This window comes from Glandiceps talaboti, chromosome 18, assembly GCF_964340395.1.
Source record: "Glandiceps talaboti chromosome 18, keGlaTala1.1, whole genome shotgun sequence".
Classification (NCBI taxonomy): Eukaryota; Metazoa; Hemichordata; class Enteropneusta; family Spengelidae; genus Glandiceps; species Glandiceps talaboti.
This window is the reverse complement of record NC_135566.1, coordinates 20,150,847-20,163,796: the sequence shown is the minus strand read 5'-3', so window position 1 is coordinate 20,163,796 and position 12,950 is coordinate 20,150,847. Positions and strand designations below refer to the sequence as shown.

General features: G+C 34.7%; 2 protein-coding genes across 2 annotated transcripts in view; one reads left to right on the top strand and one right to left on the bottom strand.

The window, feature by feature from the left end:
- LOC144449811 (uncharacterized) overlaps nucleotides 1-3,727 on the top strand; it is a 34,644-nt gene extending 30,917 nt beyond the window's left edge. The window contains exons 7-9 of the mRNA XM_078140385.1: nucleotides 2,084-2,249; nucleotides 2,890-2,996; nucleotides 3,447-3,727. Coding sequence (XP_077996511.1) covers nucleotides 2,084-2,249; nucleotides 2,890-2,996; nucleotides 3,447-3,727 — 554 coding nt within the window. The remainder of the gene's footprint in view (nucleotides 1-2,083; nucleotides 2,250-2,889; nucleotides 2,997-3,446) is intronic.
- A 3,482-nt stretch (nucleotides 3,728-7,209) lies between these two features.
- LOC144448963 (splicing factor, suppressor of white-apricot homolog) overlaps nucleotides 7,210-12,950 on the bottom strand; it is a 70,089-nt gene continuing 64,348 nt past the window's right edge. The window contains exons 15-16 of the mRNA XM_078139352.1: nucleotides 10,129-10,195; nucleotides 7,210-9,730 (exon numbers count right to left, since the gene is read on the bottom strand). Of these exons, the coding sequence (XP_077995478.1) occupies nucleotides 9,671-9,730; nucleotides 10,129-10,195 (127 nt within the window). The 3' untranslated portion in view covers nucleotides 7,210-9,670. The remainder of the gene's footprint in view (nucleotides 9,731-10,128; nucleotides 10,196-12,950) is intronic.

Here is a 12,950-nt window from a genome sequence, read left to right as displayed (position 1 = left end):
TAAACAACCTACGAATGCACGTAGAATGAAGATTACCGTACGGTTTATTTGCCGCGAATATTTCGACCGTTTATTTTTATGCGTCGTACTTTCTAATTATTAGAACAGTAAAATATTAGACGTTTGAGAAGTCTCTAAGAACCCTTCCCCATCATACATTTCTACTCTTTGTCTTGATACAGTGCAAACTTTATGTTCAGGATGATTTAACCATGATACTTCAGTATTTCAATTGACATCTCATTATAATTTGCATGCCAGCGTCTTACAATATTAGCAAAAACGTTGCGATGTTATCAAGTTGAGAGAACACCTGTTTCTAAAACCACCGGTCCCTGCAGCGTCTGAGCCAAACCACGATTTTTGATTAGTATAAGGGAGTGTCCAGATTTTACTTCCGGGGGGGAGAGGATTTTCGGGGGGGGGGGCATCAATTTTTCTCAGGAAAAACTAGGGGGGCCAAACAAAAATTTCACAAATTTCTAGGAGGGGGTCATGAAAAAAGCCACGATTATTTATTGCAACATAAATCGACCTCCAATTCTGGCACTTCTCAAAGTAACTGAGGATGTACAAGACTTGTTTCATCACAATCACTTATCTGTCAGTCAAAGTATAAGTGTAGTTTGCTGTGGCAAAGCTGAAAGATATATTGCGGATATGGATATGCAATAATCAGTATTTTGATGGCCCAGTGACTTCTCAGCCCCCTTCCCATTATCGTAAATTTCACTCATTCCTTTACTGCAAGTTGGATATGCAACAGCTTAGTTTAATCTAATTCACTCATGTATGCATCATCAGAGGCAAGTAAACCACTGTATAAGATATTTTATAATTTGGAATTGATTCAAATGTATATGGTCACATGTAATCTAGTTCCTATATGTACGTGTTACGATTACTACCATCATCTGAGAGGAGATGATCATAGTAAATTGTAATGCATACATATAGGAATTAGACTAGGTCACATGTATTTACAAAATATAAAGAAATACCCTTAAATAGTATGTGTGTATAGTAATATAACAGCCATTTTACTGATATGTGAAGGCCGCATGAGGATATACAATGTATTGCCGATCACCAAAACAAATTTTTAAATATTGAAATGAAAAAGATGGGTAGGTCGGGCCCGTTGAACAGCTTTTTTTATTTTTTCTGTACATACATACATACATACATACATACATACATACATACATACATGCATGCATGCATGCATGCATGCATGCATGCATGCATGCACGCACGCACGCACGCACGCACACACACACACACACACACACACACACACACACACACACACATACATACATACATACATACATACATACATACATGTACATTGTGTATATTTAGTGTGTATGTGTATAAGTCTATGGGGGGATGGGAAAATTCAAGAACTTGCAGGGGGGCATGAAAAAAATACACAAGGAAAAAGGGAAATCCTCCGGGGTCCCCCTGGAAGTAAAATCTGGACACTCCCTAATCGAAAGATTTGCATATAGCATTACAGATGGTTTCAATGATGTTGCATATGAATATCTCATTAACGAGGGGATCGTAGTAGACCGTCGGTATATACGTGCTTCGGTGAAAGCCCACTATTGAAACATTATATCACACCGTGTGACCATGTATAAATAATTCGATTGCCTCAGTGTCCTTGTTTGTGAAGGTGATTACTTTTACTTCCGATTTGATGACTGACGTTGGAGAGAGATTACAAATCACTTCTTGTACATATGATATCAAACTTTTCGACATTCGAATAACAAACCTTTTACACACTTCTTTAGTTATAAGCAACTATTGAGGTAGAAATACGGACTTGGCCATGGTCCATGTTAGTTCACATCGGTAGAATAGCATACTAAGTTGTCAAAATACATATTTCTCATCCATAGTGTCACTTTACCACATCAAATGGTCAATCAACTTTGTAAATGTATGAAGCTAAATCATAACTAGAAACAACATGTCGTTTGGATTTGGGACTCCCAATCCTGTGTCACCAAAGGCATATAGAAATTTGATTTTTTTTTTGATTTTTTTTTTTTGAAATCCGACACCTTAGGTCTCTTTCTTCCATATGGTTCTGGTATATTATTGGTCCGTGATGGATATAAACTATTCCAGGCTAATTCTATCTCCAAAGTTGATATCCTACAAGACCTCAAAGAAAGTCCACAGTTGGAATATTCTCCCTGTGATCTATCATTTGAACTAACAAAGCATTCAAGGTAAAATAAACCTGAAACAAAACGTCATTTGTCTAGACAAAAATCTAACTGAGCTATTTTATCGTCTGGCTCAACAAACATCTCTGGTATGATTTTTGTTTAGCCTAAATCGGTGTTAGTAAGATTTTAATTTAGTCAGGCGACGTTTTGGTTCAGGTTTCCGTGATTTTCATTTGATGTTTTGTACAAAGTTGACAATTTTCAGTCATAAAACGCACATTTTGGGTTGTAGCTTACAGGTGTAGGTAATTTAAAAGGTCTCCTGTATATTAAACAATCGTTTGAATTTTGAATATATTTAATTTAACTGACTTTCGTTTTGGCGCCAAAGTAGTTTTTCTGTGAATGGCCAGATTTTAAGTCGTCAAATATACACAGCGAAGGTTATATAGGAAACTCAAAACTGTAGTTACATACATATGCTACAACGTACCATGTTTAGTGATAGTGTGTTTTTCTAGGTGTACTTTCGGTCACATTATCATTCGATTGAAAAAAAATGTTTAGGTTTATCGATTTTTTCAAACGAATCAATGTAAACATTCTGTAATCATAAGAATGAATGAAGGAAGGGCCACAATTTCAGAACTCGGAAAAAATCATGCCCACTCACTCACTTATTTACTATGTTGATCTACAGAGGTCTGAGAATGTGGCTACCTTTGAAGTTATTCGGTGTTCGACTGTTTGCTAGTGCTCTTGAAGAGAAATTGCTTCTTGCGAGATACTTTCACCATAAAATATCAGGTAGGTGTCGAGTACTTAACTCCGTAAATTATCTTTTCCAAAATAACGTCTCGAGAGTTGGTTATTACTGACTAATACAGTAAACGAGGGCGCCCCATTGTCTCGACGGGATCGTTGATAGAACTAACTTCACTTGAGTACACCGTTACAAATTCAGTGACGTCAACGTTTATTATACTATGAACAACACAGGGATTGAATTATTTTCGAGACTTTTTCAACGGGTAAAAGTAACAGTGAAAAGTTAAAGGTAGTGGGCTTTCATTAAATCTATGAAGCGAGGTAGTCCCTTTAATGTATTTATGTTAAGCATTACTGCACAATGTTATATATATTTTCGAACTAAAGTTTACTGAATGGAAATAGAACGTCGCGTTTTTTTATCAATTCGCAAAGCTTCAGCAGAAAAGTCTATATTTTGATGATGTAGTTTTTACATTCCTGTTACAGCAATGGAAGGCTTTGTTGCTAAACCAGCACCAGTGTTAAGCATTGTAGTATTCTATTACGACGCCAAAGATAAAGAGAAGACAGACAAATTCAACCGAGAGCTCCAGAAACGTATAATTGAAGATGGAAGAGTATATATGTCCTCGGTTAATGTCAGGGGTATTTATCATTTGAGAATTTGTGTCTTGAATTTCAGAACTCATCGTAAACACATAGATTTATGCCTTGAAATAATTGCAGAAAATGCTAAACTACTGAAAACTAAGTTTGCATGTATGTAAAGAAACCTGGATAAAATATGATGTAGTGACTTCGGTTCAATAAATATACCTCTATTTCCTCCAATTGTTGTCCTTCGTTCGTTTTCCATTTTATTGTTTCGAGAGTGAGTGTCTTCTTTCCAGGAAGAAAGCATTGATCATGACTCGCGGAATAAAAGAACAGACTACATCTCGACGACAATAACGTAGCAAACGGAGGTAGGCCTAAATAAAGATATTCTCATCAGATTTTAATCAGATTGCGTATGGAATGGTTTCACTGACAGTTTTACTATGTAAGGGCGCCATCTATCGTCTTGTGTGTGATAACCAAGGAAAAATGCTGATATGGTCTTGATTATATTTCTCTATCTCTCGGTACCATGGTAAAAGACTGTCCAAATTGCCCCCCAAGGGGGGGGGGGTTCACAGAACTTTGTCTTGGTGTAATCATGCATTGAAAAATTAGGAAGGTGGCTAATTTACATATATGTGCATGTAATTGACATAATATCTATTTTAGCATACGCAATTAAGTATCATATGTAAGGCCAAAAAAAATTAAAAAGCTAGTCAACGGGCAATCTAACCCATCACATTGGGTAAGTAGGTCGATTTCATTTTTTCACAATGCTTGACAAGGATAAAACAAACCATATATAATGATAGCAAAATATTTCAGGTCGAGTTTAGATAGAACTTATTCAGTCATCTTGATACTATCTCTTGCAATTTTTCTGCATAGCTACAGTTAGGAAATGTACACAATTCACAGTAAAATAAATGGTGTAGTTCCTCTCGAGATTTTGCCCTCCCTTCTAAAAACATGTTAAGCCCCGCCAAATGAAACTCAAGCATTGTTTTAGCCACCCTTTCTGTCACCTGTGGAGATATAAAATTATATGGTACAATGATGCATTAAAATAATAGTGATAGCCAACTACAATAATACTCCGAACGAGATTACTTTACACAGGATGTGGATTTCACATGCATAAGGAGATGTCTCTAACTAGTTCTAACCTATACAGGGAGGTACTTAGCCAGCCAGCCACCTTCCATCTTGTTTTGGGAGAAAGACTATTATCACCTTGATTGCTACTGATTGGAAGAATACAACTCCAACGGTGAAAAAATGAAAATAAGACAGTGTAGGAGGCCATTTAGAGGCATAAAATATCAAACCATAGACATGATTTAATGTCTTGCAATGCTTGAATATGGTAATAAAATACCAGACTTGAATCAATTATGCTATGCATTGCACATTATCTGGATTTGTTGTGGCAAAGCTGAAAGATATTTTGCGGATGTGCACTTGGTAAATGACTTCTCCTGAAGTTTAACTTGGTTCCAAAAAATCCAGAATAAAGAACAAAACAGACTTTCAGACTTTTGATGGCCCAATGATTGCTCAGCCCACTCCCATGGTCGTAAACCTTTGCTCAATTCGTTTTAGTGCACATTGGATATGCAACAGCCATTACATTCTACCCTATATCTAATAGCCATTATTTTGAATACATTACATTCTACTCTATATCTAATAGCCATTATTTTGAATACATTACATTCTACTCTATATCTAATAGCCATTATTTTGGATACATTACATTCTACTCTATATCTAATAGCCATTATTTTGAATACATTACATTCTACTCTATATCTAATAGCCATTATTTTGAATACATTACATTCTACTCTATATCTAATAGCCCTTATTTTGAATACGTTACATTCTACTCTATATCTAATAGCCATTATTTTGAATACATTACATTCTACTCTATATCTAATAGCCATTATTTTTCAGGGAAATATATATTATATGTTTTCCACGTGGGTGGAGGGTCTATGGTTTTTTGTATTGTAAACACAATGTTCAGCTAGTTATTCTGCTCGATTTTCTTATCAATAAAAAGGACACACCCGAACTACTTTGACATTTCACTTGATTTGGGCAGACAATTCGGATTTCAACACCATTATGTTAACAGAAATACCGCTACAGTTGAAAATTAGGACTGATATAGTATATCGAACACGCCACTTCTCTCTCTCTCTCTCTCTCTCTCTCTCTCTCTCTCTCTCTCTCTCTCTCTCTCTCTCTCTCTCTCTCTCTCTCTCTCTCTCCCCCTTATTTATTTGTGTGCATGTATTCATGAGTGTGCGAAATTATATATGTCAGAATGATATTTGAGCCATTGTATATACATGCAGTTTAGCATTTACTGTAAGAGCAAATTCATGTGTTTAAAATGCTGAGCACACGAGCAATGAAATAAGCATTAAATTGAAAATATGCATGCTTTTAGTCTTGGCAATTGCTATCCTCATAAAGTACATGTCACCACATGGTTGTTAAAAATCACTTACTGTTAGGACTCTCAACATATATATGGTAAACAAGACTTTAGTTAAGACGGTGGTGTTTTCAGGACAAAACAGTGCCACCAGTGTTGAACGATAAGAAACATTTTTAGATGTGAACTTCTTTAATTTTAGCAGTGCAATTCGTACACTGGCTTGGATTGAAATCTAGGCCTCAGTTGCATATTGTGTCACTGTTGATCCTTTTACATTTTGTACAACAAAACACTACATGTATTATAATTATATAATTTATAATAATGTTGTAATAGTGAAGCTTTCGTTCGAATCACTCAGACACCATCACCGTAATGTATTAATTTCTATTCTACAATAATAATGTTAGTTTCTACATGGTGCTAACCCACACTGCTCAAAGCACTTTACATAAATATCACCCCTGCTATAGGTCTGATTGTCACAACAGCTCTTTATACTTCAACTCCTTGGGGATCGTACTATCCATTGCAGCCTTTATAAGCACATAGGATTAAAGTATTCACATTGCAACCCCTATCCTAACAGGTCCCACATTATATAGTTGGGTTGACTGTGGCACAATTGTGGTTCAAATCTTGTCCAAGGACTTAAGCCATTCAGAAACAAATGGCAAGAACGCGCGAGGCTTTAATGTGCCCCCTGCAGATTCCAGTCTGACCAATCTAACCATCACGACTCCACTTGAGTTGGTTCTTTGTCTGACCAAACTCCTTCTAGTACTTGGCTCTTTGTCTGACCAAACTCCTTCTAGTACTTGGTTATTTGTCTGACCAAACTCCTTCTAGTACCTGGTTATTTGTCTGACCAAACATCTTCTAGTACTTGGCTCTTTGTCTGACCAAACTCCTTCTAGTACTTGGTTATTTGTCTGACCAAACTCCTTCTTGTACTTGGTTATTTGTCTGACCAAACATCTTCTAGTACTTGGTTATTTGTCTGACCAAACTCCTTCTTGTACTTGGTTATTTGTCAGACCAAACATCTTCTAGTACTTGGTTATTTGTCTGACCAAACTCCTTCTAGTACTTGGTTATTTGTCAGACCAAACATCTTCTAGTACTTGGTTATTTGTCAGACCAAACTCCTTCTAGTACAACAATAACACAACTTACACAACATATCGTTTTAGTGATTTGTTTTGTCACACAACTTTATTCTTTCTTTACTAAGAATTCTTGATGGATTCACTATTGTAAGAAATAAAACTTGACGTCAAAGTTGTTGTACAGACACATTGTACAAACCTTTAATAATCTTACATACAAGTATTGGGAAATGTGAAATGTACAATACATTATCATATTTAATCTAGAAATCTCATCTCACAAGAATCCATTAACAATTTCCAATAGAGTAATTGTAGTCAGTAGTAGCTTCCTTACAACTTTTTCAAACTTTGTGTAAAGTTTTTGATAGAATTATGTCAAATTGGCAGGGTGTGAAAGTGAGACCCCCCCCCATCAACTTATCTTGAACCCTTGTACACTGCCAATTCTTTGCTAGATCTGTTGTAAACTGAACTCCTTGACTCACAGTTACATTGTTTTTAAGCAATTGACAATATCTTACTCTTAAATGGACTACTACAATCTGAAATATCAGGGTTGTTTTTTTTAAAAGGGGGATCATCATATTCAAACAAAACTAATTTCATACATGGCTTCTCATTTGAAATCTTGATGCCATCATCCCTATTTTGAATCAAATGAACTAACCCTACGTTGGTAAACAATAGGATCATCCCATTGTTTTGCAAAGAAAGTGTAAGTTGTATGTTACCATAACTGACTTCTTGCTTAAATCTAAAACTTACAACAGCTGCTGACGAGAGCTCACAAAACTTTCACTGCCGCCTTAGCTTCCTTTCAACTCCAGAAAACAAAGCCATTGTTTCCTACTACCTTGTTACAAAAATCATGTTGCCTTGAAATATACATTTTTAAAAATACAAACTTCTGTGGGCTGTCCAAATGAAGTTGCTTTCGGCAAAGCCTCTCGCACGCTTTTTATAAAATCAAAGTCCATTCACACTTGTACATATACACAGATAAAACACACACATATACACACACACACACAAATGTGTTACATACTCACTTGTACAGAATATGGCCACTCACGCAAGTAACAAAAATATATATTCTGCTCTCAAGTGGAAAATAAATATATCACACTGTATTTATATATTCTTGAATTGTCATAAATATGGCATATATATATTGCCTTGTACAGTGGCCACAATAAAAAAGTTGGCATTATAGGCAACAATGCAACAGGAGGGTTTTCCTTTCTGGAGCTGAAACTGATGCCAGAACTAAAATAAAAGTCATGTATTCCCTCGTCGAAACTATCAGTTTTAAAGTCTTGAAAGAAGTTTATGATTCTCTTACATTTGAATTCCACTTGTCAACTGACAGAAACTGTCAGAAAATGAACACTTAAACTGTGGATAAGTTAACACCCGAGTGTTAATAGCTGCCACTTTGAAATTTTTGAAAGATATAGGTAGGGTTCAAAGGTAAAGATAGCTGTTATTTTGTAATTGTAATATTTTTATCAAATTTGAAGTCAGAACCTAATTATCAATTTCACTTCAAATATTGTCAAGACTAGAGATTACTTGTCAGAAAAAGTGTAAGATTGGAAAAGGGGGAAAGTTGAAAAAGAGTGATTTTGTGATTTGCGACATTACCATAAACAAAAGTTCATGATTAATGTAAGTTGAGGGCGCTCTCTCACTTAGAATGCCTGAGAACTGTCTTGCAGTACTAATTCTCCATATCTAGGCCATGTCCTTAGTAAACCTTGTACACTCATATATTTCACAATCCTCTCAACAAAATTTTCAGGCAAGTAACTTATTTGAACTTGAAAAGCAAAACAATCAACTAACTTACACATGTAACTTTTTTTAAAAAGTCTGATAATCTCTTTGGAAGTTATTACTTCAATGACAGTCAGTTATAAAAACTGAAGAAGGAAAGGAAAAAAAAAACAAGAAAATAATTCTTTTGATTTCTTTTAAAACATTACACCTTTGTCACTCCATAAGTCTTAGCGTCATAGAACATTATGCAGTATTTCTTTGCTTTGTTCAGAAAAAGAAAATTCAACAAAATCTACATCGTGCCAAATGGAAAGAAATATCACCAACTGGATAAATCCTGACATACAGTTAACCCCTATTTTCCTAACAACTTTGGTATCTTTCTATTGTTCTATATAGTAAATGACCTAGTTGATTTTTGTAATAGGTAATAAAGAGAGAGACAATTTGCTCCTCGTGTAGTACACAGCAATCTTACGCTAAAATGTACAGCTGATCTTGAAAGACTTCATTGTCAGGTTTCTCCTTCAGAGTAGCAGGTGTTTCAATTCAATGTCATGTTCAAAGTCATCCTTTCAGAAAAGTATGTTGCACTGAAGTCATCATTTTAAACCACAGAGATGTGAACTGTAACTATACACAACTTGTATGATTAACAGCTGTCATCCTACATACAAATAATTGCATACGGGAAAGAAAAGGCAGGCAGTGGAAGGGGTCCGTTTGTTGTTGGTGGTGTTGCATGGATGTTGTTTTGCCCTATGCTAGCTGGAAGGATGCTGGCGACTGGCTGCTAACATTGCACGCACTTTGGCTCTCAGGTCCTGAAAGGGATCACAATGATGTACTAAGTTACTTAATACTTTGAACTGACTCAGTGTGTCTTATTTGTAAGTCATAATTACATTTTTAGGATGATTTATGTGAAAAATTACTGCAGCTGTGCCTCGTCAACTTTCTACACTGTAAATTTCTGAAGGAGGCCCTCTAGAGTTGGTTAGAGAAGAAAAGTTGTCTGACTAATATTACACTATGTGTCAGACCACTAACGAAGTGGTCTGAGACTATACATAATTCAAAAAGTTGGACTGAAATCTTTCAACATTACTGTTGTTTTACCAACATATTCTTGAATGTTTCTGGTCCTCAGTTTTGTACAACCTCCATGTTTGCACTTTAGATAGTTCAAAAATGTTCAAAAGTTAAAAAGATATATACACACCTCATTAACACTTGGCTCCAACTGCATTTGCCTAGATTCATCATATTCATAGGGGCTGTCTGACTGTCTGTTAATCAAATAAAAATACAAAACATTGTCAGCATTATATTAGAAAGATATGTAAAACACAACATTGATAATCAATGTCTCCTTACATGTAGCCTCCATAGCAAGCTTGCTGGTTGACCTGGCAAGCAGTCGCTCCACTCGAACTATGTATAACAGATTTCAGTATTTTTTGCTATTAAATACTCAATATCTACAATCATTAACCGTGGGGGGAAAAGTTGATTGGCTGAATAAGTGACATGATCCCTGCATTATGTTGAATGTATCAAATGTGACCTAGTTAGCCAAGTACAGAAAAGTGACCTTTGTACATGTGACCTTGAATGTGATATGCTAATTGTATGCATATATTATCATCATCCAACAGGCATAGATAATGAGATAAGAACCAAGAATAGTAGATTGATAATACCTAGTTAGTAAAGCTGAGTGGAGAGAAATACTCCACTCAAGGTCAACCAAGGTCAATATTAAAGGTGGCAAAAGTAACACTGACAGATTTCCCATGAATTGCTTACTTAGTGCATTGCTCACTAATTTACCAAATAAGTATAGCTTAGTCTTCAAATCTACAGTAACACAATAGTTACATCCTTCATAACGTTACAATGTTTCCTGTGTCCAGTCTTATACATTTGTTTTATTTCGTATTTGTTTGCTATATTGGTAGTGATGAATGCTCAAAGTGAATTAAGAATTGAATTGAAATTCTAAGTTTTGGGAATCGTTAACACGACATTACAACAGTAATTATACACATTACATATTGTATGTATCTAAATGATGGTTGTCATGTAGTCCTAAATGACTGACCATTACATATTGTATGTATCTAAATGATGGTTGTCATGTAGTCCTAAATGACTGACCATTACATATTGTATGTATCTAAATGATGGTTGTCATGTAGTCCTAAATGACTGACCATTACATATTGTATGTATCTAAATGATGGTTGTCATGTAGTCCTAAATGACTGACCATTACATATTATATGTATCTAAATGATGGTTGTCATGTAGTCCTAAATGACTGACTATTACATATTGTATGTATCTAATGATGGTTGTCATGTAGTCCTAAATGACTGACTATTTACATGATATTGTATGTATCTAAATGATGGTTGTCATGTAGTCCTAAATGACTGACTATTACATATTGTATGTATCTAAATGATGGTTGTCATGTAGTCCTAAATGACTGACTATTACATATTGTATGTATCTAAATGATGGTTGTCATGTAGTCCTAAATGACTGACTATTACATATTGTATGTATCTAAATGATGGTTGTCATGTAGTCCTAAATGACTGACTATTACATATTGTATGTATCTAAATGATGGTTGTCATGTAGTCCTAAATGACTGACTATTACATATTGTATGTATCTAAATGATGGTTGTCATGTAGTCCTAAATGACTGACTATTTACATGATATTGTATGTATCTAAATGATGGTTGTCATGTAGTCCTAAATGACTGACTATTACATATTGTATGTATCTAAATGATGGTTGTCATGTAGTCCTAAATGACTGACTATTACATATTGTATGTATCTAAATGATGGTTGTCATGTAGTCCTAAATGACTGACTATTACATATTGTATGTATCTAAATGATGGTTGTCATGTAGTCCTAAATGACTGACTATTACATATTGTATGTATCTAAATGATGGTTGTCATGTAGTCCTAAATGACTGACTATTACATATTATATGTATCTAAATGATGGTTGTCATGTAGTCCTAAATGACTGACCATTACATATTGTATGTATCTAAATGATGGTTGTCATGTAGTCCTAAATGACTGACTATTACATATTGTATGTATCTAAATGATGGTTGTCATGTAGTCCTAAATGACTGACTATTACATATTGTATGTATCTAAATGATAGTTGTCATGTAGTCCTAAATGACTGACCATTACATATTGTATGTATCTAAATGATGGTTGTCATGTAGTCCTAAATGACTGACTATTACATATTATATGTATCTAAATGATGGTTGTCATGTAGTCCTAAATGACTGACCATTACATATTATATGTATCTAATGATGGTTGTCATGTAGTCCTAAATGACTGACCATTACATATTGTATGTATCTAAATGATAGTTGTCATGTAGTCCTAAATGACTGACCATTACATATTGTATGTATCTAAATGATAGTTGTCATGTAGTCCTAAATGACTGACTATTACATATTGTATGTATCTAAATGATGGTTGTCATGTAGTCCTAAATGACTGACTATTTACATGATATTGTATGTATCTAAATGATGGTTGTCATGTAGTCCTAAATGACTGACTATTACATATTGTATGTATCTAAATGATGGTTGTCATGTAGTCCTAAATGACTGACTATTACATATTGTATGTATCTAAATGATAGTTGTCATGTAGTCCTAAATGACTGACTATTACATATTGTATGTATCTAAATGATGGTTGTCATGTAGTCCTAAATGACTGACTATTTACATGATATTGTATGTATCTAAATGATGGTTGTCATGTAGTCCTAAATGACTGACTATTACATATTGTATGTATCTAAATGATGGTTGTCATGCAGTCCTAAATGACTGACTATTACATATTGTATGTATCTAAATGATGGTTGTCATGTAGTCCTAAATGACTGACTATTACATATTGTATGTATCTAAATGATGGTTGTCATGTAGTCCTAAATGACTGACTATTACATATTGTATGTATCTA